Raw genomic sequence first — 27,764 nt, 5'->3', positions numbered from 1 at the left:
TACCTGGCTGCCTTCCTTCCCTGTAGGTACCCTGAGTAGCCTATGCCTTGGGAATGCAAATTGCCTTTTACATTATCTAAAAAAAGCACCTTTCAGAAAGTAAATCTGCTCCAAAATATTACCTGCTAAATAATGAAGTCTCCAGGGAAATTTAAAAAAAGAAAAGGTTTTAGGATTATCTGTGCTGTTGTTCTACAGTGAAAGATGAATGGAAACTAATTACAGGCATGCACTGAGAGACAGAGTGGGTTGGAACAGTGCTAATGGAATCCAGGCAGATTTCTTGGTGAAGGTGACCCTGAACTATGAAGGCAAGGGCTTGCACGTGGTGCCTGATCTCACAGGGCCCCACTCCCATCCCCTGTCATCATGATCTGGTGGGACATGGCCTTTCTTTTCATGCGCTAGCCACAAGCCTCTCTTCCTCAGTTCTTGAGCCCAAGTACTCTGTCTCAACTGACCACCAAGGGAGATCAACCAGCATGATCCTGACCTCAAAGTCAAACCACAAGCTTACGAGGTAGAAGGTCATGTCTGCAAAGCCCCATTTGGAGGCAAAAGAGACCCTCTGCATTGCCCATGGAACACCACACACAAAAACTCGTGAGGAGAAGTTGGGTTTCTCAGGGACTTCCTATGTCTTCCACAAAGATCTCTCGACTGAGCTTTGGACAATGGATAGCTCCCTGGTCTAGGCCATTGTGGTCATTTTCCTTTCCATCACTTCACTGCCACAGGAATTGCAAAGTGGTATAGTTTTATATTGGCCTTTCACCCAGGAAAGCAGGGTAAAGCCAGGTCACTGGCTCAGAGAAGTAGAACATGTTTCATCTAAAGCCATGACCCCAAAGAAACAAAAATTCTGTCATATGCACAGACTCACCCAGCCTCAAGTTCATACACCGTGGATCGGATATAATAATGTACACTCCTTAAATCATTTTGAGGCTTAAATCATTTCTGGCACACTGTGCCAGAGAACCTCGCATCACACGTGGCCCAGAGGTGGCACATAGTAAGCTGTAGGTATTGCCACCATCACCATGAATACCAATGCCAGCATCATCAGCACTGAAGAGTCAGCCTAGATCATGAAGTTTGGCCATGCTAGCCTTCCAAATATCCAATTTTGTGAAGAGCTTCAATACCAAACGGTACAGTTATAGCTCATTTCAAATTTCATGCTGGGGTGGCTATTAGTGATTGTGTGTGATTTATGAAGTCACTGTGCACCCCTGGATCTTAAGAGCTTAGCATCTGCTAAGCTTAGATGCTGACATTTGATATTTGTAAAGAGAAGCAGGGACAAGTGTGGTAAAGTGGAGCTCACCACGCCTAGATGCAGGAGCTGATAAAACCCTGAAAACAGGCATGCTCAGTGTATATCTGTGTTACTCCCCCAACCACAAAACTTCTTTTTTGGAGCTCCCCAAAAGGACTGACCTCTCACCTGCCGTTAGCTAACAGCCAGAGCTATTTGATTTTGCAACGATCAAGCTACTGCTTGCTAGACCAGGACGTTAGCATTGCTCAGGGCCAAGACCCCAGCATCTCCCCTGGGTGACAGAGGATGTCCTGACCTCAAAGAGGGAGGAAAGAGAAAGGGCCTGAGTCCTGTGGCCAAGGCTCCCAGGGGCATGTGCGGAGGGAGACCCAGGCAGACTCACCAAGCCAAGGAGGTCCTGACACCCTGTCTCAACCTGTCCCCGGCCAAGGCTCAGGCCGGCTGAGGAAGTGGCAAGTGTGGGCTACTCACAGGGCATCTGCAGGCAGTGGTGCAGGACAGACAGCAAGCAGGGATAGGCCTCCGTGTGCTTTAGCTTCTTGTGGATCAGCTCGAACATTTGGGAAGCACTCTTGGTGTCGATGTGGACCTGAGGGAGTAGAGGGAACAGTGAATGGGGAGGGGGCAAGCAGCAGAAGAGGGGAGAAAACCCTGCTTCTATCCACTGCACCCCATTCCCCAGGACAATGCTCCTTCTTCTGCTTCTGGCCCAGGCTTAAAAAGAGAGGCATAGAGAGGTGCCTGGGTGGCTCAGGTGTCCAACTCTTGATTTTGGCTCAAGTCATGATCTCACGGTTCACGGGTTCAAGCCCCCTGTCAGACTCTGTGCTGGTAGCATGGAGCCTACTTGGGATTGTCCCCCCCTCCGCTCCCCCTCTCTCAAAAATAAATAAACTTAAAAAAAATAGAGAGACTGGGGTACCTGGGTGTCTCAGTTGGTTAAGTGTCCCACTTTGGCTCAGGTCACGACCTCGTGGTTTATGAGTTCGAGCCCTGTGTCAGGCTCTGTGCTGACAGCTCAGAGCCTGGAGCCTGCTTCGGATTCTATGTCTCCCTCTCTCTCTGCCCACTCATGCTCTCTCTCTCTCTCTTTCTCAAAAATAAATAAATATTAAAGAGAGAGAGAGAGAGAGAGAGAGAGAGAGAGAGGGGCTCAGAGAAAAGGAGGAGGAAGATGTCCTAATTATATGAAGCAGGATTTCTCAACCTCAGCACTATTGGCATCTTGAACCGGATCATTCTTTGTTGTAGGGAGCTGTCCTGTTCCCTGTAGGCTGTTCTGCAACATTCTTGGCCAAAACCTATCAAATGCCAGTGGCATCCACCTCACACCAGTCGCGATAACGAAAAATGTCTCCAGACGTTGCCAATGTCCACAGGGGGAGGAGGGAGCAAAGTCACTCCTGGCTGAGAACTATTAGTTAAACTAAGAGAAATGGGCATACACAACTCAAGAACCATGTAGAATAGCTGCACACAACTGGGGTTCAGATCCAAGATCTACCCTCTCACTGTGTGGCAGCAGGCAAGCTAATCTCAGTCTGCTTATCTGTGAATCAGGGCTTTTGTGACAGTATAACGGGATGGGGCCTGGTGACTGCTGCACCACCAGAAGTAGGTTTCTATTTGGGTAGAGCTTTTCTAATACATTATTTAAGCAGCCAAACTGTGTGTTTTCAGGATTACTGAGGCCTAAATAAAAAGTCAATTTGGTTAGTGAAGCATGATCTGGTTAGTGATGGGGAAAGGTGACTCAGGGAAGTTGCTGGAAGGCAGGGAGAAAAGTCCAGGAGAGGCATTTGAGACTAATCATGCGTAGGAACTGGCTCTCTTTCCTTTGGGGGTTGCGATCTCCCAGCAGGGGAGATGCCCTACCAGGTGAGGCCCCACAGAGCCAACACACTGCTGGGCTCCAGAAGTAGGACTTGGCCATGGGGGCCACTCACCAGGGAAGCCAGCCAACACTGGACCTATCACAGCACAGGATCCAGAGAAGATGCTTGTGGGGTCATCTGGGACCCCCCACCCTGCAGTCACCCCATTCCTTCAGGCTCCTCACCATGTCAAACCTCCTGGCTAGCTCCAAGTCATCCTCATTCCGGACCATCTCGAAGAAGTCTAAATGCCTAGATAGGATGGAAGGATAGAGAGACTAGATATTACCTCCATGACATCCCTGGTTGAGGGTTAAGTCCCACTGAGCCCCCAACCAAGTAAATCTGAAAGCTTCATTCAGTGAGGACAAGGAAAAACCAGACGGAAGCCACGTTTCTGTAGGCCAACACTCTCCTCTTTAATAGAATCCCATGTCCCTTCCTTAGGGAGGCCAGCCCAGGGTCCCATTAGCCTAGGATCAATCTTTCTCAGTTTGGGCACTATTGACATCTGTGGCTAGATTATCCTTGGTTGTGGGAAGCTTATTTGTGAGATGTAGAACGTTCAACAGCATTTCTGATCTCTACCCCCTAGACGCCAGTAGCAGCCCTCACCTTCAAAAATGTCTCCAGGCATAGCCAAAAGTCCTCTGGGAGTAAAATTTCCCCCAGGCAAGGACCACTGCCCTGCCATCACCAGGGTTCTAATACTGTCCCCATGACAGCTCTCAAAGCCAAACTCTCTCATTTTCTACCCCAACCACTCCCTAACTCCAATTCAAAAGGATCTATCCTGTTTCCCTTAAGACCAGGACAACAAAATAGTCTATATCAATGGGACAGAACCAGAGGGGACAGAGTTCACTGGGAACATATAGGAATTTAATTGCACCCTTTCATCAACAAGGACCTTTATCTGGACTTTTATTTGGGCTGGGGCATTTCCTTGCTAAGCAGGAGTGCTCTACAGGATGTTTAGCACTCCTGGTTTCCAACAGCCAATACCAGTTAGTATCTCCCAACCAGCCAGTCTTAAAACCAAAGAACACCCCCACATTTCCAAATGCCCCCTGGGAGGGAGGTACTGCCATGTTTGAGGACTACTGGGTTCACCTGCCTATAACATCAGAGCTGAGAAAGAGGGTCAGCAAAGAGAGGAGGCAGGGACACAGGATCTGGGACAAGGAGGTGGGATTGCTATCCACCTCCCCCCCCCCCCCCCGCCACAGAGCTGATTCTGCATTGATACTGGGTATGGCAGGTGGTCTCCAGTGGGAAGGGCAGCCTCCTTGACAGTCCTGATCATCCCCAACTGAGGTACTGTTCCCATACATCTGCAGTGGGGACAGGTGGCTGAGCCTTACTTGTCCAGGATGGCATTCTCGTGCTGCCGGAGTTTGTCAATCACAGGCTGGATTCCCAGCATCAGGAACTCGTACCGTAGATGTAGGCGGAACTCCAGATTATCCTGGGGGTCCCCAAGGGAGGAACAGACTCATCAGCTTGTGGCTCTTCCACAAGAGTCCCCAGTGGCCCCCTCATCACTACTCCAGTCATCATCCCACACCACCTGCAACAACCCATCTGGAACTACTTCTAGTCCCAGAGTTTCAAGAAAGGGTGGGAGGAGACACCTTTGACCTTGTTATTTACTCCCATTAGGTTTCCTGATTCACTTCTGTAAGTCTCTTACCAATTTTCTCAGCCTTTGGCATCAAAGAGCATCACTGTAGAGTGATGTAGAATATAAACTTTGACATCAGATAAATCTTGGTTTAAATCCCTGCTCTGACACTCACTAGTTTTGTGACTTTGGGAGAGCCTTAGTTTCCTCATCTTTAAAATGGGAATGATACTACTTACCTACAGGGGTGATATTCATTAAAAATTACCTAATGAAGTATGGTCACCAACTAATCAGAACAAATGTTAGTCATAACAGCTAGTATTGACCAAGGTGATATCAGCATCTTAGGGACAGATTATTCCCCCAACCCACCTCACCTAACTCAGCTCATCAGGACTGGATGCAAGAAAAGCATGCTAGCAAAAAAGAGGGAAAAGTAGAGATCATTAAGTTGCCCCTTTTTGTCCTTCAACAAACTGACTTTGATCAGGGTATCTGATCCCCTTAGCATTTGGGGAGTTCACCTGCTTTTCAAGGTCTTCTTCAACTGTTGCTGTTTTTATGGCCTGAGAACCCCATTCTGACCCCAAAGGAAGGAAAATCAGGAGCCATACCCCCTAAAAGAAGGTGCCAGAGGGCATGACAAGCCAACTCGGAAATGAGTCCAGAAGTAGGTCTTTAGAAAGCTCTAGAAAGAACCAACACTTGCCCTCCTTCCATAAATGAGAAGCCAGCATCAGCCAGCCAAGCTTGAGGTTTGTCCAGACTACACATAATGCATGATGTTACCCATGTAAGAATCTCCCCAAGAACCCTTCATGACAGTAAGGTACATGACAAGCTATTCTTTCTCAGCCCCAAGTGAAGGAGGCAAGCGTTGATAAAGATAATCTGAAGACGATGCTGATAGTAGAAACCACACCAACCAGCGGTCTTGGCCCCTTTTCTCTGCCACTTCTCCAGGAGGCACTTGCACATACTACCCCGGGATCCAGAAAGTCCACAAACAGTAAGGGCAAGAGATGCCTCACCTCTCCAGCTCCAGCATTGAGGACAGCGTTGATGAAGGACATGATGGCTGTTTTCAGATTCACTTCATCCCGGTACCGGCCCAAACTTCGGTCTAGCTCATTCAGCAGTGTCTGGATGGAAAGGCAGGACCGAAGAGGAAAGGCAGGCTCAGGATCTTACAAGTCCTGCCTCTGCATGTGCGCCCCCGCCATTCTAGCTGCCTAGCATACCCCCTACACTCTCTCTACCCCATCTATCCAGCTTACCTCGGACCTTCCCAAAAGCTCAGCTTTTCCAAGAACCATCCTTTGCCTCTCCACACCTCTGTCTCAGTTCTGCCTTGCCTCCTCTCTACTCACCTCCGTGGCTTAGTTTATTTTGTGGGGGCAGTGCCGAAGTGCTGCCTTGGCACTTTACAGCTGTTTACAGCTCTAGCTGTTTATGGTTCATAAATCTTCCTGCCCAGCTTCTTGACAGCACGGACACTGCCTTTTACCTCTTCGGCATCTTCTGCAAAAGGTCAGGGCCCACTTTCTGCACAGAGTAGGTGCTTAAAAATGTTTGATGACAGAATAAACAAATAGCCTATACTGGTAGATAAACCATGGAGTTTGTACTACAGATCTGACATTTCAGATCTGTTGATACTGAGTCTACATAAGACACTTTATACTTACTATCTCATTACTTTTCTGGGGCAGGCCAGGGAGAAGAAAAAAGCACGGCATGAGCTTCTAGCACTCTTCCTGGGGTGCCCACAGTAAGCACTGGCCCAGGCAGAGGACCTAAAATCTTAGCCCCCGCAACTGCATTCGGTTCAACTTTGATGAGCCCCTATGATTAGCCAGGCACGGGGCTCAGAGATGTAGAGCCACAGACCCATAGTCCAGCCTCAAAGAACCCACGGTCCAGTGAGGAGTCCATTTTCTCAGCCAAACCTGTATCTCTTAGGGGCCCTTAAGTCTTTCTAAGGAAGCCCCCACTAGGGCCCTCACCTGAAAGCGTGTCCGCTCAGCTGCATACACCTGGTAGTGTAGCATGGCCTGAAGCACCTTCTTGTGGCCTCCGGGCACCAAGCACACAGCACCCAGGATCTCCAGCACGGCCACCTTGGTCTTGCTGTTCTCTGTGCGCAGGCTCTGTGCAATGGTGCTGATGGCCTCTGGCTGCGCCAGCACATGTGCCCGCCCCTGGGAGTTGTTCATCAGAGCCTTGATGCAACCGATGAGGGAGGTGTGGATGCGACTTTCACAAGTAGCGTGATCCATGCTCCGGAGGAAATTCAGCAGACAAGTCAAACCCTCCAGTTCAATGAAGCGTGTCACAAACCTGTCCAGGCCAGAGCCATCAGCACAACCGATATCCTGAATTTGCATATTATTCTGTAACATTTGCCAATAGTTACCCTGTTACCTGCGACCACTGTGTCGTACCTACAGTAGCCACTTGGCTCATTTATAGAGTTTTCCTAAAGCACTGAAATCCTATCACCCTCACAGCAGACTCATGCCTTATTTGCACCTTAAATACCATGAATTTGCAGGTCATTAACTGACAGTTGCATAGCTACGATGGGGTATACGTGAAGGGAATGACCGTAGTAATTATCACTGTAATTATCATGGCTGTTAAACCTGAAAATTCATCTCCAGTGAGGATGGGAATTAACACAAATACAGTCAGAAGACAAAGAGGACTTCCAGATGGGGGCGGGTGGGGGATGCATCAGAGTCACTGAGTCACAGGACTGAGGCTAAGAAAGGTGCTCTTCAAGAGATCCTTAAGAAAATAGCGAAGTTATTTTGAATGGTAACAGAAAGCATTAAAAACCATTTAGTTCAGGGGTTCTTAACCTGGAGTCTGTGTTCTCCTAAGGGGTCTATGGCTAACATGCAGGGGTCTATGAACTTGGATGGAGAAAAAAAAAAAGTTAGACTTTTATTTTTGGTAACCTCTATGTGAAATGTACCATTTCCTTTGCTGATGAATGTAGGCAATACACTGTGGTTATTATCAGAATCTGTGACTTTGTCACTCAAAGAAATCAGCTATTTTCATATCAAATTATAATTGTTATAAGTATCAGCCCTTCGAAATTATGGTAGCTGCTAGTTCTTGCTCTTTAAGGCATAAAGCAGCGCATATATTGCTATCTCACAAATGTTTTATATTTGGTTAACTGTGTTTCCATTTAATTGGCTTATTTTTAATCTTATCTATTTTTATCTACTTTATTATTTAAACACATCATTCTGATAAGCAGTCGTTAGGTTTCATCCAGTGCCAGAGCCATTCGTGGCACACGTGTGCACACGCACACATACACAAGAGACTTTGAACACTTGATTTAGTGGAAGAATAATGATCTAAGGAAAGGTCATAAATGGAACTGAGGGAGACGTTTTATCTAACTAATATGTTTGATCCCAAGTGTATTTGTTGTACTTCCATATTATTATATAGATATGCCTACAAAATAGAATATACTCTCAAAATAAGTTGTTAAAATGGGTATATTTGTTTCTATTATATGTTTTCTGTATACCACAGAATTTCCACCATGACTGTAACTTAATCAGAATTTTATTAAAGGAAAGAAAAATAAATCAAAGTGGAAGACAAACCTGGAAGCCTTCTCTCAACCCCTCTCCTTCCCGATGTCCTCATCCTTCCTGCGTCCCCTTCCCATACCAGCCTCCCACCCACACCTGAGCAGCCAGAAAGATTAAGGCACTCCCATTCTCCTGAGGCTTTAGTTTCAGGCTCCGGAAGTAGGAAGCTCAGCCCAGACCACTCACTCACTCACTTACTCACTCACTCACTCACTCAGGCAGACCCACTGGTAAACATTTAACAACTGGCTCTCTGAAGAAGGAAGAAAAGGCCCGATTGTAGTGTCTTCCAATTTCCATGGTATAAATACTGCTAGCATAGCTGATTTCAAAGATATCAATGTGACATCTTTGAATGTGGGGTTGGGAAGTTGGAAAGAGATGCCTGCCTTCCAAGAGATGTTTATTGTACCGTTGACCCTTGAATAACATGGGTTTGAACAGTATAGGTCCACTTCTATGGGAATTTTTTTCAACAAACACAGTATAATACTATAAATGTATTTTCCTTAAGATATTCTTAACATTTTCTTCTCTCTAGCTTACCTTATTATAAGAATACTGTATATAATACATATAACTTATAAATATGTGTTGATCAACTGTTTGTGTTATTGGTAAGGCTGCTGGTCAATGGTAGACTGTTAGTAGTTGAGTTTGGTGAGAGTCAAAAGTTATATGTGGATTTTTGACTGTGTGGGAATCAGCGCCCCTAACACCTGCCTTGTTCGGGGTCAACAATATTTCCACCATGCTTATACAATGGGTGTAAACTCAAGAGTATATATGACAGTAAAGAGCATACATAAAACTAAACTGTAGTAAGATCACTGGGTAATTAGAGAGTAATAAGTTTCAAATACTTAATTACTTTTGTTTTTGATATTATTTATTTAGTTTTAAGTTTATATGTTATATTCTAACTATAGTTACGTTTAACAAACAGCTTGCAAAACTGCTGAAAATTTAACAGTCAGCTCCCACAAGCAGGTGCAAGCCAGCTCCCAGGCACAAAGAGAATCTATGGCTCTTTGCCCACTTTGGACCTTTACACAGTGTGGTCCTGGAAAGGGGAAGGGTCCTTCTTCTTAGCATTTGAGAAATCATTCCCTTTTCCTGGACTGTATCACACCTCCTCTACATGGCGGATTCTTGTCCACAGACACCACGTCTCCCCCTAGGCTGGGGCACTCATTCGCAGAGCTCTTTCTTCTACACCTTGTCCATAAGGCCACCACCCTATGTCCCATTCTGTTTTTCCAAGACAAAAAAGCACCTGCCCTAAGTTTCTGCTCAGATAGCTCTTCAGGACCTAAGTTTTATGCCACATTCACATGCTCTTTGCCCTGGCTCCCCGCATGCCCGTCCTCTGGCAGCTTCCCAGCTCCTCAGAGGGAGGAAGAGTGGGAGGTTGCAAGTACAGCTGAGTGGGGGGAACTCTAGGCGATGCGCAGGGGTGGAGCCTGTAAGGGGACTGAGTTGGGAGCAGAGCATTGGGTGAAGCTTCAGGAAATTGAGGGGAACCACCAAGGGAAGGGAACCACCAAAGGAAGTAGGAAGAGGAAACACAATGGGTCACCTCATGGGCTGTGTCCGGAGAGCCGTCTTCAGGTCTTCCACAACTTGGTTCCTCATCTCTGTCTCCTCCTCATCAAAAGCGTACAGACTCTGCATCTGAGGTAGGTGGAAGGGGGCAGAGGTCCTGCTGGGCTGCCTGAGCCCCAGCTCCCTGAACCACCCCACCCCCCCACACCCAGGTGTGACACAGGAGCCACCCTCGCCTCAGGAAGGGCAGGGCCTCCAGGAATGGTTCGTTCACTAAGAACACCAAATTCTGAGAAGAGCCAAGCTCCAGTCCTAGACGTCACTTTCCTCATCTGTGAAATAGGGAGAATTATTGGCTCAGCTTGTTTCCCAAGACTGTGTGAAATACAAATGGTTAATAGATGTTTTTGTTTTAATGTTTATTTATTTTGAAAGAAAGAGAGAGAGAGAGAGAGAGAGAGACAGAGAGAGAGAGAGAGACAGAGCAGGGAGGGGGAGAGAGAGAGAATCCCAAGCAGGCTCTGTGCTGTCAGCACAGAGCCTGATGTGGGGCTCGATCTCACAAACCATGAGATCATGACCTGAGCTGAAACCAAGAGTCATACACTTAACCAACTGAGCCATCCTGGCACCCTGGTTAATGGGTGTTTAAATGGTTGGGGGACTCTAGAGTCACACAAGAGAGGGAGGGATTATGATAAAATCTCGGGAATAACTGGAAAGCTGCTGATCCTCACTGAGTGGGGTGTGAAGTGCAGGGACAAAACTGGGAAGATCACTCTCCACCATAGCTTTTCCGGGGGGGGGGGGGGGGGGGCGGTCCAGGGCAAGGGAGGAGCCATTGCTCACCGCAGCCATGGAGTTGATGCGGTCGATGTAATAGTCCGGCCAGCTGGTCGCCAGCTTGTTGGGGTCCTCCTGTTCCTGGAACAAGAAGAAAGACTGTCTGACCAACTGGCAAGACAGGCCCATGGCCTGAGTTCCTGAGTTTCATTCCCTGTCAGCAGATTCATTTTTCAGTGCCACCTAGATGCGGAGAAGTTTGAGGAAGTTACAAAATCTCTCCAGGCTTCCATTTCTTCCTTGGTAGAGTGTAGATAATGAACACTGAATGGACTGACCAGCCAAAGACATGGGCATAAACCACAAACCACATAGGTGTATATACTTTCAATGAACACTAGGTGTGTGTGTGTGTGTGTGTGTGTGTGTATTACATACATATATTACATATGTATTACATATGTATTATATACATATACATAATTAAAAATACATTCTTTTTTTCTTATATTAGTTCTCTTTTTAAATTTGATCTTTTTATTTTTTTAACATTTATTTATTTTTGAGAGAGCATGTGCAGGGGAGGGGCAGAGAAAGAGGGAGACACAGAATCCAAAGCAGGCTCCAGGTTCTGAGCTGTCAGCACAGAGCCCAACGTGGGGCTCAAACTCATGAACCATGAGATCATGACCTGAGCCAAAGTCAGACGCTTAACCAACTGAGCCACCCATGTGCCCCTATGTCTTTTTAATAAAATATAATTTTATGTCTGTTGAACCAAATAAAAATCTGTGCTTATAACTTGTACATCTGGGTTTTCAAATTTTACTGTTCTAATAAGATCATTCTTACTATATTTTACAAAAGTATTGGTTTGTGACAGTTTGGAAATTTAAAAACTTGGTCTTTCTCTGAGATCATTGGAGAAGCACAGATACAAAGCATTTGGTGCAGTGCCTGGCACATGGTAGGTGCTAAGTAAATAGCAAGTTTAGGAAAAGAAGGAAAGAGGTTTCCAAGGCCCTGGGTTTGGGAGAGACTCAGGAAGGGTCAGTGTAGCTGTGAGGCAGAACCCAGGGCAGAGGCCTTTGGCCCAGCCCTCAGGTTCCAAGGGAAAGCCTCAACTCCTCCCCAAGGATGGGCAAGAACAATGAAAGCTAAATAAATATTAATGCTCATTGAAAATCTAGCCCTCTCCTCTAGCCAAAGAATCTGCTTCTGGGCATTACACACACCCTGCTCCTTCCTATCCCCATCCCATTTGGACGTTCCCCCTCACCTGCCTTCTGCTAATTTCCTACTTTCAAATCTGCACCAAAACTTACCTCCTCCTCCAAAACCTCTCTGATATACCACCTGTCTGCCAGCTGACCTGGACTTTACCCTGCATCCTCAGCTACATCTACTCGGGCTTTACAATTTTCTCTCCTAAAATCCAAGTTACAGACCAGTGAGAAAGCTGCCTTGATTTGGTCTTTGTGATTTCACATGGCTATGTGTTAACTCTTCATGCCTGAAGCCCCCAAATTCTATCTTCTGACCTTGGGGAGGGGATCACAGAAACAAAAACAAATGTACCATAAAAACATACTTTCTTGCCTTTGCCAGCTCATCATGTAACCCTTCCATATGCATTAAATGAACACCTACTACATGCCAATCACTGTACTGAGCCCTTAAAGTACTGAGCAAAATGTCAATCCCTGCCCTCCATACATTGGTCTAGTGCCAGAGGCAGAGTGATAAATGCTCTATGGTAGAACTGTCTATAGTGGGTCGTGGAAACCCAGGTTGGGGACATCTAACACAGAAGGCTCATCAAGGGGACTCTAAAAGGACAGAGTTATTAAAGATTACTAAACCTAGGGCAGGTGGGGAGGGTCTTACAGACAGAGGAAGTGTCACTTCAGGGGTGTGTGAAAGTGTGGGGGAAGATTACTTGTAATTTGGTTTGGAAGGTAGAACAAGAGGTCCTTACATTTCGGTAATTTTTTTTTTTATTTTAGGCGTGTAAGAGATCAACTGACAGGAACTTCACGGTAAATCAATTTGGAGAGTGGAGAAGCACCAGACATGATTAGCTACTCCCGAAGTTAATTTTCTCCTCCATCCCTCCTTCCCTCCCATGACTTGAGCTTTTTTTTAAGACCTTCTTTCTCACAATGAGATTCCTGGACACAGCGTATGGTATTTAGTCCAGGTGCCTAATAAATGTGCATCAAGTATACCAGACTGCTGTGTGCACAGCCTCTACATCTTGCCACAGGCTCTTGGACTCCAGCCAGTCTGGATTTTAGCAATGGTGCAACCACTGGCCATAACTGGCTGGGACCTTTGGGCAAGTCCACTGCCTCCCTAGGCTGTCCCTTCTTCATACGCAGCCTCCCTAGGCTGTCCTTTCTTCATATGCAGAAGAAAGGACTAGACTGAATTGTTTCTGAGCTCCTTTCAATTCCAGAATGGTGTAGCATTCTAATTCCTCCAATTTTATAAGGTCATGGAGCCTCAGATGGGACAAATAACCTGGGAAAGAGGATAAGAGCCATGAACAAATGGGCTTAGGGAACATGAAGGGGCAATGGCTCAGAACTGCCCTACACCTGCCTCTCTTCTCCCAGGAGGGAGCAGGTCTGTGCTTCAGGCACAGGAATAACTGGGTCCTAACTCCCAAATTCCTATACTCTGACATCAAAGGAACAACTGCAAGTCTGAAAAATGGGAGGGTGGAGGGGAGACGAAGAAGATGGGCCAAGAAAAACAGAATGAAAGAAAAAGACTAAAATAGAAAGGGAGCAAGAGGGATAGAGAGAGAAAGAGATGAGCAAGAGAGAGAAATGGAGGAAGACCAAGAGAGAAAAAAGCACCACTGCTGGGAAGCAGAGGGGAGGAGATAAGAGCTAAAGAAGCCAGACTGGAGCCTGGCACTCCTTACTCAGGAGACCAATGGCATCTTTTAGTGAAGGAGAAGAGAGCAAGGAGAGGGTGGGGAGAATGGGGACTGATGTGTGACCCTGTGAGGCTGAGCCTGGGACAGGGTGGGGGGGCAAAGATCCAGAAGAGGCCACCCTCACCTCCAACTCAGTCCTTACAACAAAGTGTCCCTCGGGTATGGCACAAGGCAGCACGCCCTCCAAGCGGGTGTGGGAAGGGAGTGATATTGTCATCTCTGAGACTGTCATCTCCTTGACCCAGCCCCACTCCTGGAACCCAGTAGGCACCTGCATCAAGGGTTTTTGAAAAACAGAATCCCATTTCCCTGAGTGTAAGCTCCATAAGAGCAGGGAATTTTTTATCCTGATTTATTCATGGTTGTTCCTCCAACACCTAGAATGGTGCCGGGGTATAATATCTGTTGAATGAGCGAGCAAAGCATGGGGGCAAGAGCTGCCCCGTGCTGGGGACCCTGAGGTGGCAGCGGAAGGGGTCAGCCACGGCACCTTCTTCTTGCTGCAGTAGATCTGCCATTTCTTCTCCGGAGGCAGTGCGAACACAGCCTCCCGGTTTTTGTCTGTGAGATCCAATTCATCCTGAAAAGACAAGAGAGAGGTCTGAGATGACTGACATTAGAATATTCAGTGCTACAGGAAATTGCAATTCCCCCCAAACCTATCCCTCAGCCTACTACCTTCCTCCAGAGAACAGCAAAAGTATGATAGGGCAATTCTTCTGCTAGAATTGTAGCCCTACCCCATTCCCATTCCCTTGCACCCAACCAAGGCTGGGCTGCTTCTATCCATGCTTCCCTTACTTCCTGTCCACTCCCACTTGTCTCTACAAATATGTCCTCCTCCTCCAGGCCCCCTGCTCCCTGCCCATCTCCTTTCTGCCTTGCTCTGCTTGCTCCTAACCCTCTTGCCCCAGGTCTCTGGTCTTCCTTCTCTTGTCCTTCTTAAACTTGTCAACATCATAAGTCAAAGCCTGACAAAGAAAGCAGTCAGTCTACATGTCTGGGTTTTGCCCCCACCCTGCAAGTCTCTCAGGCCTTTGAGTTTCTCCCCCAGAAATTCTCTGGCTCTCCAAACTTCAGCATGGTCCCAGCACAGGCTGAGGAGAGCTGGTGATGACAAGAAGCTGACCAATTCTCCTGGCAGTAAGACTTTGCCATGGCCAGGGAGGCACTGATCTGCTTCCTGTGGACATGTGCCTATCAGAGGCAGCCCCTCCACCCACATAAGGCTGGGAGCTCTTCCAGGCTAGCCCACACTTTCTGAGAAATAGAATTGGGTAGTTTCTGATGTCATCAAATTTGGGTGATGCCATCCAATTCTATAGGTACTTCAGAGGGACACCGTAGATTTGGTTGTGCTAGAGGGCCTCTAAAAAGCTCTCTTATTGAAGATTTTTCTCCTGTGATTCATGAGCTATGCCAAAGCTCATCAAAGAAACAGTTAATGGTCCATGGAGAACATAGTGTGCTTTTCAACTCAATTACTGTGAGGTTTTTTTTTTTAATCAAAAGCAATTCTTGCATTAAGACAATAAAGCACACTATTAATAATCTTTATACTTTCAAAAATGATAAATAGTGAAAGTAATATCTAAGAAGGTATGAGAGTCTAAAATATCAAAAATCTCTTTTCCCTATACTTTTATTCAAGGGAGACAATTGAAGAGTTTCCTTTCTATAGATCAGAACTGTGCAATAGAGTTATAATGTGAGCCACATGTATTTTTTAAATTTTCTAGTCACAGTAAAGATAAAGAAGTAAAAGGTGAAGTTAAATTTTAATTATAATTCATTTAATCCAAAATATCTAAAATATAATCATTTCAACATGTAATTAATAGAAAATGATCAGTGAGTTTGAAAAAAAAAAAGAACATAAAGTATCTAAGTTATCAAAATCTGGTGTGTATTTCATTATTCTAGATCCTCTCAGTTCAGACCAGCCACATCTCAAGTACGTAGCAGCCCCAAGTGACCAGTGGCTGCCATCTTGGGCAGCACATGCAAAGATAATTTGAGACAATGTCCATCAGTTCACCTGCCTTTGGAACTAAAGACTCTGGCAGATCTAATGCTAAACAAAGGTTCTTCCCTAGAATTATTCTCGACATATCCCAGTAACATCTGTCAAGATTCCCAGAGTCCTGCTTAAAGTTTCTGGTGAATCTCCTTTCCATGGTCAGAATCAGAAATCAAAGAAAAAAGAAAGATATGTGCACCTTACATGTCCCAGTGTAAACTGCATTTCTTCTTTTGCTGACACAGTGACCACCCACCCCATGAACCTGGTCTAATCCACCCAGGCTCATGGTCAGCCTCTTCCAGCGATCCTTTCATGGCCATTCCCAGGTAAGACCACCTCTCCCTTCCTGAACTTCAGAACAGTTACATTCAGCCTTGGATTCTAGTTATTTATACACCTGTCTTCTTTCACCAGTGGTCTCTGTCATTAAATCAATGGATATTTCTTGGCGATCTGGCTCAGCCCAGATAGCCTATGACTGACTGCAGACCATTCGTTCCTTATGGAATCTCCCCTGGTTTCTGCAATGACAGCCACACTCTCTGGCAATCCCTCCTGCTTTGCTCTATGTTCGTCTTGGGCTCCCTTGATGACTTGTCTTCTCTCCTGCCATCAAACGTTGAATTCCCTCAGGGTACCATCCTGGATCCTGGGGTCTCCTTCCCATATGCTTCCCCAGGTGATGACTTCTCAGTCATTCCCAAGGACTGTCACTACCCTAAACTCTCTTAAACAGTCCACTAGTCTCCTGAGCTCCAGCCCCTGGGACCCAACTGCCTCCTGTGCCTATTTTGATGTCCCTCAAGCACCTCATGCATTTATGTAGTGTCACTACATGTCACGCACTGTTCTAAGTGCTTAATGTTTACTCATTAACTTACACCAACCCATTTTACAGATGTGGAAAATTGATGCACAGAGTTCATCATCCCAGTCCCCTAAACTTGAGTTTCCTCTGGCATCTCCTGTCCTTTACAGGGCCCCAACATCCACCCAGTTCCTCATGTCAGAAACTTGGGTGTTCCCTGATTCCTACTCACTCCCCAAGCCCAACAAGTGCTATTATATTTCCTCCGAAATAGCTCTTTATCCTCACTGATGACACTTTAGTCTAAACCACCATTCTCCCTAGCTTGAATTGCATCAATGCCCTCCTAATGGTCTGCCCATATAACCTTTCCTCAACAGAGTACTCTGGTCTTTTAGAAGGCCATCCTGCCTCAGTGGCTTTCTAACACCTTTAGGATTGAATCTGAAATCCTGTTATTCAGAATCTTGTTATATATAAGGACCAAGCTCCTTTCTGACTGGAGATTCTCACATATGCTGCTTCTTCTGTTGGGGATGACCCTCTGTCATTGCTCTGCAACCCCCATTCACTTCTCTAGCCATCACTCTGCTTTCAGATCTCAGTGTAACTGTCATTGCTTCAGGGGACCATCATGACCCCCTGTTGAGAATTAAACTCCCTACTAGACATTGCCGTGGGCCCATGAACATTCCCCTTCTAAACACTCACCACACTTGCCATTACTATTCAAGATCAGTCTTCCCCATTTTTTTTGGAGGCAGGGACTGTACCTGCTGGTTCGTCACTAAATCCTTGGGGCCTTCATAGGGCCCAGCACACAGCAGGGTCTCAAGGAACATTTTTCATTTGTTTGCTCAATGCTAGTCTCAATGCTAGCTCAGCACTCAAAACTGGTTCAACGCTAGTTTGCTCAGTTTGTTGCTGATGCTAGCCTCCTTGCAGACAAGACTTGGATGACTCATCCTTGCTTTTGTCAAAGTACTTTGTAAGGAGTCCTGCCCACTAAAGATGCTCAATAAATACTTGCTGAATAAAAGGCCAAAGAAATGAACATCTCTCATCCCGTCCTTCTTTCAAAATTCATGTGCTCTGTTCAGGAAAATGCCCCTGCTGTGATAATGTAAGAAATATATTTATCTTTGTTCCAGTTCATAGCATAAAGTTCCCAAATCCCCTTGGAATTTTATGAGTGATACAACTGATATGAGCATCTTTTGTTCCTAACACAGAACTCCTAAATCCCTTGGAATTTCCTGGGTGGCAGGGACCTCTGTTTTTCTAGTGGAGCAACTCTTGATGGGACCCTAAAGACCTTCAAGGGGATGGTCACCAGAAAGATCAAGCCTTGATTAGAAACCTATAATTTTCGGCCCCACTTCTCAAACTCTGGAGAGAGAAGGAAGACTGAAGGCAAAGTTAAAAACCTATCAGACCTACATGATGAAACCACCATTAAAGCTTCTAAATGATGAGGCTCAGAGGGCCTCTGGGCTGGTGACCACATTTGCATGCTGGAGGGATAATGCACTCAAACTCTACAAGGACAGATGCACCTGTGCTCCAGACGGGAACCTTACCCTCCTTACCCTTCTGGGCCTTACCTGATATACCCCCTCCATCTGGCTATTCATCTGTATTCTTCATAATATCCTTTATAATCAACTGGTAGTAGTAAGTGAAGTGTTTCCCTGCATTCTGTGAGCCCTTCTAGCAAATTATAGAACCTGAGGAGAGCATCATGGGAACTTCCAACTTATAGCCAAGTCCCTCAGAAGTGTGGGTAACATGGGGATCTATTCACTGTAACTGGTGTCTGGGTGGGGGGCTGTCTGGTGGATCTGAGCCCTTCATCTGTGAGGTCTGTGTTAACTCTGGGTAGTTAGCGTCAGCATGGAGTTAAGTTGTAGACACCAGCTGATATGTCCACAATAAGTTAGGAAATTGCCTGGTGTGGAAAACCCACACATTTGGTGTCAGCAGTATTCTGAGTTAAAAAAACAAAAACAAAAGCAAAAACTGATCTTAGTAGTACTAACACTGATCGGATTCCAAATGTCATTCTATTCTAGTAAACACTTTGTTCTTTCCCATCTATGCTCCATCCTGAGGAAAGCCATACATCAGGACAACAATGAGTTTCCTTGACTCTGATCTGATGAGGAGGGAGGATAACTTTTTCGTGTAACCTGCATATTCTTATCTTATAGTGGTCCAGTTATTTGAAGACCTAGATTGCCTTAATCAGATACACCTATTATCAAATCCAATTATGAAATCCCACTTCAAATAACATAGCATTGTTTCTCTACTGGCTTGAGTACTGGCCAACCACAAGAATGAATGACCAAGAGCTAATGGTAGATGAGCATGTGTTTATTGCTCTCTGACAGGGTTCAGGCCTGAGTCTTGGACATGGCTCCTGCATCCCTGATCTTGGCATCTCCTTGGCTTTATCTCACCACTGGACCTCCAAGAAGAGGAATCATGCTTCTTTTCCTGTTCTGTCTCTTTGAGGTCAGAATATAAATTTTCGCAAACCCACTCGTGAGTGGTTCACCCAAAGGTGCACTGCTGCTCTAGTCTGAATGGGTACCACAGAGTCAGAAAGAGCTACCACTAGTGTGAAAGACAGAGCCTCCACCTGCCATAGGCCAGGCATGGGTTAGAATCACCTAGCCCCAAACCAGGTCTGAACCGGGTGCAAGATAGGCATCACTAACTTCATATTTCTAGTCAACCATCCCCTGCTTTGAGGGGGATCCCCTGCTTTATCCCACTCTGTCCCTTGTTCCTGTATCTGAGTTGAAAGGATCTCAGGGAAGTTTCAGAGAGCAAAAGAGAGAAAGGTGTCAAGTGTTCTGGTATTCTTTGAAGCTCTTCACTGCCTTATTTCACAAAACCCTGGACCTGCTCCTTTCATGGTAGCCTAACTGCTGTACCATGAGGTCTAGAATCCCTTGGAGATACGAGGTAGGTCCATTCTTCCAGGGACATAGTTCACGGTATCCACACTAGGCAGTGACTCGTTTCTCCCTAGCTGAGGTGTCCTAGGGGGCCCACCCCAACCCCAAGCAGAGTTTCATAGTTAGAGATCCCAGCACATGGGCCCCCACCCTCTGTCCACTCCAGAGTGCCCCTCTCCATTGTAAACACCCTCCCTTCCCTGTCCCCTCACTGACCACCAGCTCTGCAAAGCGGACGTTAAGCTCCTCTGGGTTCGGGATAGGACTTGAGAACTCCATGTACTGCAGAGGGTGGTTGTCCCGGAGGTTGATCTCAGGAAGGCCGCTGCCCCCAAAGCAGCACAGGAAGCCCAGGCCATGGCGACTCCTCTTGCGGGGGGCCATGGTCACTACAGGCCAGGGGTATAGTCAGCAGGCAGATGCCCTAGGTCCTCATCGTGATCTGGGTAGGAGAACAGACACCACAAAGTGGTCAGGTAACAGCAGCCAGGTAGGCAGGGAGAGTGATCGCTGTGCCACCACAACTTCTTTGCCCAACGGTTAGAAGCCCTCAACCCAATAACCAAGCCTTCCTCCCTTCTCTCAGAGCTTCTTTCTGTTCCCTCCAGCTCCTTCCACCTGGAGGCATTTCCTCCCCATCATGGTCTCCAGTGTTTTCTGCCACAAACACTTTCAGATTCTCCTTCCGTGCCCCCAGAGAACAGAGGAGGGCTATAGTCACAGATCACGAATTCTGCCCTCTATGTGATTGTGCAGATGGGTATCCTATTCCCTGTCCTATGGCAGAGCCATTTTTAGCAGAGCTCACTCACTCACTAGATTCATTTTAAGGTGTTCAGATTCCTGGTTTAAAGGTTTCATCCAGTGGGGAGGGAAAGGTTCAAGAAGGCTGGCAAGGGAGAAAGAAAGCTAATTATATGGCATGGCTCCTGGGGAGTAGGGGATAGAAGGCTTAAGAGACTTGTGGGGTTTTCTGCCCAGTCTGCTGTACCCGGTCATGTTTTAATAAATGTGAAATATCAACAGGGCATGGGTTCATCCATCTATCCAGAAGGAGAGGTAACCTGGGGGACTCAGGGAGTAAGGAAACAGGGCTGATCATCAGAATGGTGTTCAGCCAATACTGAAGGAAATCTGGCCAGATCTGTTTTCCATACCAACCAAGAATAGAAGACACCACTTTGGCCAGAAACCCAAACTTATAAACAACTAACAGTGGAGCGGTGTTTGTAACAGAAAGGGTTAAGTCTTTACCCTGCCACTGGGAAAGCCTAGTTCATAGGCGCCCCAGCTTGAGGAGAAACACTGGCCCTAGTCATTGATGCCATATGGCTTCCAGATAGATTAAGCCCAACTAGCTGCACGTAGGGTTCCCAAAAGTGTTAAAACCACCCTTGACCACTACTGGTTCCTCAACACGCTTTCAGATAACGTGGATGGGTTCAGGAGAGCTTACCCACCACACTGCTGTCCAGCCATGTTCTCATCCAGTATTTGTATATCTTTTTTTTTTTTTTAATATAAAAAGGAGTCTGCCTTTTTTCCTATTGTTATTACAGGTCTGGGGGCAGGATTTGTTTACAAAATATACATAACACAAAGTGTATCATTTTAACCATTTTTATGTGTACAATTCAGTGGTATTAAATGCATTCATTCACATTGTTGTGCAACCATCTCCACCATCCATCTCCATACATTTTTCATCTTGCAAAACAGAAAGTTTGTACCCCATGAACTTCTCATTTCCCTCTCCCCCAAGACCCTGGCGACCACCACTTTACTTTCTGTCTCTATGAATGTGATTACTCTAAGTAGCAGTATGAGTAGAACCACAGTAGTAGAATCATGCAGAATTTGTCCTTTTGTGACTGGCTTATTTCACTTAGAATAATGGCTTCAATAATGGTACATACATGCTATAGCATGTGTCAGAATTTGCTTTCTTTTTAAGGCTGAATATCATTCCTCTGTATGTATAGACCACATTTGATTTATTTACCTGTCAATGGACATGTGGGTTGCTTACCCCTCTGGGTTATTATGAACAATGCCGCCATGAACATGAGTGTACAAATATCTGTTTATGTCCCTGCTTTCAGTGCTTTGGAGTACATACCTACAAGAGGTCAAGATAGTTTTGGGTCTTGACATTAAGCTGTTTCTCCTCAATTTGGTCATCAACAGAATGATCAGAATATCCTCATGGTCTTTACCCATACCACTGCTAAAAATGTTGATCACAACAAATATGTAGACAGACCTACATCAGCTGGGAATGCCAAAGAACTAGTCATCAACACTCTTAGAGGACAGTCCTTCAACCAGCTCAGAATCCATGAACCCATATCTTATCTAGCCCTCTTTTCTATAAAGATACCATACGAGATTTTTCCTAAGGTCTTGTGGAACTCAAGATATGCCAAATCTAAGGCATTCCTTAGAATGAAGTTCTAGAATCAGAAAAAAGATAAATGTGTCATAACTTGTTCGTAGTGAACCCAAGGTAAATTCTGGAGAACACGGCTTTATTTTCTAAACCCTAACAATCTAGCTAGTAACAGCCTAATCTGATCAAGCCTCGCCTATAAATCATGATGTATTTTAATTGTCATTCTAGAACTTTTTACCAGCTCTGTTTTATCTTTCTTTGTAAACTTTGTGACAGGCTTTTCAACAGACCCAGGAGATCCTCAAATAACACACTGAGGTTACCTTGTATTATTGGTTATCTTTTCTGTGTTTACATACTGGCTCTCCACAGTTATAGTGAAGACTCCTTAAGGGCAGGGGACACGCTTCCTGCCTTTTGATAACCCCATTTCTATAGCTAATAAAATGCCTTGCACTCGGTGGTGCTCAATAAATATTTCTTGGTCAGTTGGGAAATGGCCTATCCTCATAGAAAAGACAGGACCTCATCAATAGCCAAGAACTATAAATTGAAATCTCTGACTCCTAGCAGTTGATAAGCAATCAGGAACCCTTATAGGGAATAAGGGGACAGTCCTGAGGCTAGGGATAGGGGAATAAGCCAGTGGGATAACTCAGCAATAATAGTACACGACGGCAAAGACCCAAAATAAGCTGGCATCTGAGAAAAACAGAAGAGGAAAGCAGGCTTTGGGGTTTTCCATGGGACTTGGCAGACAGTACCCAAGACTGGGTAAGACCAAGCCCTGATCTCTGACTGTCAGGCTTAGTAAAGCACCAATTCTGCAGGCAAATTGGGGTCAACCACCCGGGGGATCACCTGACCACTGTCAAGCTTGAGATAATGCTGCAGAATACAGACCAGGTTCCCTTTGTTTCATCAGCCTCCAATATGCAGCTGCAGGTGGTGGAAAAGCTGTTCTTTCAGGGCACAAAGCATGAGAAGGACACTCCCAGAGGCCACAGTGAGGCTGAGGGGATGGCATGATGGGGTTTGAGGGAGGGATAGGCTGATGTTTAGGAAACCTGTGAACTCGCTTCCTGACTTCACCTCCTCAACTGTTTGCTCCTGAGTCTTCCTCTTTATCTATCTTTGCTCTTCAGCTCCTGAGCCAGACTTTCACAGAAACAATCAGGAGTAGGGGCAGGATTGGCATACAGTTGGCATACCCTTTATAGTCTCACACCAGCTATCTACAGCCATGACTGCTCTGATTGGTCAGTGTCATGCCATACTTGTCATTATATATATTTTAACAGTTTCCCTGAGTATGGAGTGAGGTAGCATGGCCTCAGGAGGAAGATGGGAGATGGACACAATGACCTTCCAAACAGGAAGTACTGTCCCCACAGAGAAGGGGGTGAGCACCGGGGAGTCCTACATATTTGCCCTTTTAAGGGACAGCCTGTTTGATACTATGCTGATACTCCTGAGGATGCTGATACTATGCTGATACTCCTGAGGATGCCCTCCTCCCAATGACCCCCCCCTTAGGTCTGTCAGGTCCCCACTTGAACATCCAAGACTAAAACCAGAGGCTCTCAGCTGAAATGCATGTAGCTTTCCAGTACAGATCAGAAAACTGAGGTCAAAAAAGTAAATGTCTTAGGCTGCCTGGGTGGCTCAGTTGGTTAAGCATCTGGCTTTGGCTCAGGTCACGATCTCATGATTCATGAGTTTGAGCCCCACATCGGGCTCTGTGCTGACAGCTCAGAGCCTGGAGCCTGCTTTGGATTCTGTGTCTCCCTCTCTCTGCCCCTCCCCTGTTCACACTGTCTCTCTTTCTCTCTCTCAAAAGTAAATAAACATTAATTTAAAAAAAGAAAAAAAAAGAGGAAATGTCTTATCTGAGGTCACACAGCTAGAGACAGAACTTGGATTGAAACCCAAGATACCAGCGGTCAAGCTGCGGTCTACAGAGCTCATCTTCCCACATCAGCGGCCCCTTTCCCCATCTTGCCCCAGCTCCCAGATAACTTCTCTCCACCAGAGAAGACCAATGTCTGCAGCTGCATTTAGAAGTAGCTCCAGTCCCGAAGATGTCTTTGCCAGAAGAGGGTTACGGAAGTCCTGAGGCTTCCATCTGATCCCCCACCTCCCACTGCCCCCATCTCACACCCCCCCCCCCACTCTAAGGCTTCCTTCACTCCAGCAATCTTCCAAGTGACATGACTGGGATTTGACTCTTGGCTTTGCCTTCCCAGCTGGATGATCCTAAGCATGTTTCATAAGGTCTTACTCTCTCAGAGCTCAGGTTCTGTAACACCAAGATAATCACAGCACCTTCCTCAATGGGTTTTGGTGAAGAGACAATGCAGTGATGTAGATACAATGCCTGGACCACACTGGGCACACTCTAAGAAGGCCAGCACTGCTGCTGTGGCTTCGTTATCATTGTTGCCAGCAAGGCAACACTTGCCCTGCCCAGTGCCTGCAACCACAAGCCCTATTCAGCCACAGCCAGGACCACCAACACCTGGCATTGTAGGAATCTGCCCAGCCTGATTTAAGAACCCACCCAGCACTGCCTTTGGCCACTAGGAAGTCTGGACCAGAGGAGCTGGGCTTTTCCATACTCTAAAATAGCTCTAGTTGGACAGGAAAACTCTCATCCCTGAGCCTGGGCAGGGAATGGAAAGGTGAAGGGGGCCAGAGTGTTCTTTTCCACAAGATCACTTCACAAAGAGCAATGGAGGTGCCCATCTCAGAGAACAACTGAAGAACAATATGGAAAAAGGAGAAACAAGAACAGAACAGAACCCAATGGACTTCAACTCTGGCAGAGGGATTTAACCTGCCCTACCACTACCCACCTTTCTCTCCATGGAAATTCGTCCAACACCAACACCTCCACACCCTCCACATCCTGTCTCCTTGCCCCCTCCTCTACTCCCTGTGGAATCAAGGTCTTCCCATGCCTCTGGGTCCCTAAACACAGACCGACTGGCCTAAAAGAGCAAACCATCAGAGCATGATGAACTAGCCCTCCTGTAAGGCACCCCTCATGGGTCTCTTACAGCCCTCTGGCTCCTGGTTCCCATTCTCTGCCTCCTCCTTATTGTCCTATCCTTCCACATAGTGGAGAAAACATAACTAACTCAGGAGACTAATCACAGCTCTGCAGGTATGGGTCAAAAGACCATGGTATTAGCATCTCTGAGACTTGATTTCCTCTCTGTGCAATGGCAGGATCTGACTGAAAATCCAAGGGCCTAGTCAGCCATACTATTTAGCTCCATCCTGTTCCCAAAGATTTCCCAGGGACTCTCCTCATCTGTGCTCAGATTTCCTCCCACATTTCACCCCAAGCCAAGAAGTACTTCCTATCACTTGAGTGCAGCACTCCCCTTTGGTTTGCAAAGATGGAAACCCTAGTCCTTAGCCCCAAACCATGGCCCTCTATATACACCAGTTTTTATGCTAACTAGGACTTCAAAAGCCCTACATCAAACAGCGCTTGTTCCTAAGTCATAAGTAAAGGCAGAATAATATTAATACTTGAGAGACCAGGCTCTAGCCACATTTCATCCCCATAACAACTCTCTAAGCTAGGCGGCATCATTTTAAATTTTTTTTTAATGTTTATTTATTTTTGAGACAGAGAGAGACAGAGCATGAATGGGGGAGGGTCAGAGAGAGAGGGAGACACAGAATCTGAAGCAGGCTCCAGGCTCTGAGCTGTCAGCACAGAGCCCGACGTGGGGCTCGAACTCACGGACCATGGGATCATGACCTGAGCAGAAGTCGGACGCTTAACCGACTGAGCCACCCAGGCGCCCCAGAGGCGGCATCATTTTAAAGAAGTTACTAAAAAAAACAAACTATGGTTCAGAAAGGTTAAGTAACTTGCCTATGGACACACAGCTAGTTAGTAGCATAGCTAGGATTCAAACCCATGACTGCGTGACTCAAAAGCTGTAAACCACTGAGCCATACACTGTATGCCCAAGGAACACCCTAAGTCGAGCCCTGCTCAGAGCTTTCTCAAGCGTTCTATAGATTCAGACTCCATAATTCATGATCAAGCATTCCCTGGGAGCTGAGCCAAGTGTTTTCATAGCTCTGCAATCTCATGTCAGCCTCACAAGGACTTTGTGAGGTCATGATTATTATCCCCTTTACAGATAATAACATTGAGGTTTATAACAATCTTAACAGCTGTTACATGGTTTGTCAATGATGCCCCTTGCTGCTAAGAGGCAGAGCTGGAACTCACAACTAAATACGGACCCCAAGCTCAGTTCTCTTGTTGCAGAAGCAAAGCTGAGTCATAAACCCCACCTTTAGCCCTTGGGGCCAATGCTGTGGCTTTGGAATGTTCAAACTGCCTTCTCCTAACCCCTTCCCTTCCCTCTCCGCATGGGGGGCACAGGGCAAGGATATGGTATGGCCACTTCCAAAGTGCTTCCTAAGAGCCAGTCACTCTGCTGGCAACTTTCTGCTTTAGCTCATTTATTTCCCCTACCCCTCCAATCACATCACTGTCCCTTCTTACTGATGATCACATTAAGACTCCCAAAATACAGGCAACTTGCCCAAGGGTCACATCTTGTAGAGGAAGAGGCATGCCTTTGAGGACAGTGATGTCACAGTCAAACAACATGCTTTTAACCACTTTCTAGCCCCTGGAAGCCATGCTGGACACTGGGGGTCACCTTGGTGGTGAGGACACAAGAGCAAATAAGGCATGGTCCCTTCCCTTGAGGAGGTGCCCTTCTGGTGGGGAAGCCAGAAGGGTTAGGGAGACAGGTACTTTGGCAGCTCCAGGAAGGGGGACCTAGCATAGCCTGAGGTGTGAAGTGAAAGTCAGAAAAGGCTTCCAGGAGGTGACACTGAGCCAGTATTGAAGGAGGTGAGAGAAATAAGGAAAGGTACAAGAGGTCAGGAAAGGCTATCCAGGCAAGGGGATCAGCATAAGGAGAAAACCTGGTGTGCATGAGGCCAGAGTCCTGACCAGTGGTATATTAATTAGTGGCTAAATTAACAGGCAAAGGGAATCAACAAGGTATACAACAACCTTGGTCTGATGGCAGAGCTCAGGCATCCTGGGGAGCCGGCCCCTTTGCCCTCCTTTCTCTACCAAGTCCCCTGGGGCCCAGGTCTGGGAATGGGGCCCAGAACTCCCCAGAGATGCTGCATGGAACATAAGGAATGTAAACAATTTCCTGCTCCACGGCCAGAGATTCCTCCCTATATACTGACCCTTCACGTGTCACTAGGGGTCACCTAGGAAATGGCCCCAGACACAGGGCCATGACCCAGGGCCTCGCTCCCCAAAGAAGAGTCTGTGCTTTTCCATCTCAGGCCCTCTGCCCACCCATCTCCTCAGTGCCCACCTCTATCATGCCTGCTGCCACTTTAAGGCTCTGAAGACCATCCCCTCATACTCTGTGGGCAGCAAACAGGCTTGGAGTCCCTGATAACCCTATCTACACCCGCTTCCAACCTGAAGCCGCCTGAACTACTGACACCGGACTTGACCCTACACACTCAGTTGGGTTTGTTCAGTTACTATCTACTCTAATTCTGGGACTTCACACAAGTTACTTACCCTCTCTGAGCCTCAGTTTCCTCATCCATAAAATGAGGCAACAATAACAGCAGAGGGCTGTCACAAGGATTAAATTAGTAAAATTTGTAAAATTTTAGAACAGGGTCTAGTAGGGGTGCCTGGGTGGCTCAGTCAGTTAAGTGTCTGACTCTTGATTTTGGCTCAGGTCATGATCTCACAATGGTGAGATCAAGCCCCACATCGGGCCCAGCGTGGAGCATGGAACCTGCTTAGGATTCTTCTCTCTCCCTCTCTCTCTGCCCCTTGCCTCTCTTTCTCTCTAAACAAACAAACAAAC

The 27,764-nt window shown here is 46.4% G+C and overlaps 1 protein-coding gene across 6 annotated transcripts in view; it reads right to left on the bottom strand.

The window, feature by feature from the left end:
* Positions 1–27,764, bottom strand: part of DAAM2 (dishevelled associated activator of morphogenesis 2) — a 118,236-nt gene that overhangs the window by 33,768 nt on the left and 56,704 nt on the right. For all 6 annotated transcript variants that reach the window (XM_060615412.3, XM_060615411.3, XM_060615417.3 and 3 more), the window contains 9 exons: positions 19,698–19,923; positions 14,175–14,264; positions 10,804–10,878; positions 9,989–10,083; positions 6,793–7,126; positions 5,818–5,928; positions 4,524–4,627; positions 3,345–3,411; positions 1,757–1,874 (listed from right to left, as the gene is read on the bottom strand). In XM_060615412.3, the coding sequence (XP_060471395.1) occupies positions 1,757–1,874; positions 3,345–3,411; positions 4,524–4,627; positions 5,818–5,928; positions 6,793–7,126; positions 9,989–10,083; positions 10,804–10,878; positions 14,175–14,264; positions 19,698–19,865 (1,162 nt within the window). In that variant the 5' untranslated portion in view covers positions 19,866–19,923. The remainder of the gene's footprint in view (positions 1–1,756; positions 1,875–3,344; positions 3,412–4,523; positions 4,628–5,817; positions 5,929–6,792; positions 7,127–9,988; positions 10,084–10,803; positions 10,879–14,174; positions 14,265–19,697; positions 19,924–27,764) is intronic.

Source organism: Panthera onca, chromosome B2 (assembly GCF_046562875.1).
Source record: "Panthera onca isolate mPanOnc1 chromosome B2, mPanOnc1 haplotype 2, whole genome shotgun sequence".
Classification (NCBI taxonomy): Eukaryota; Metazoa; Chordata; class Mammalia; order Carnivora; family Felidae; genus Panthera; species Panthera onca.
Note: the sequence above shows the minus strand (reverse complement) of the source record. Positions and strands in the feature narration are given on the sequence as shown.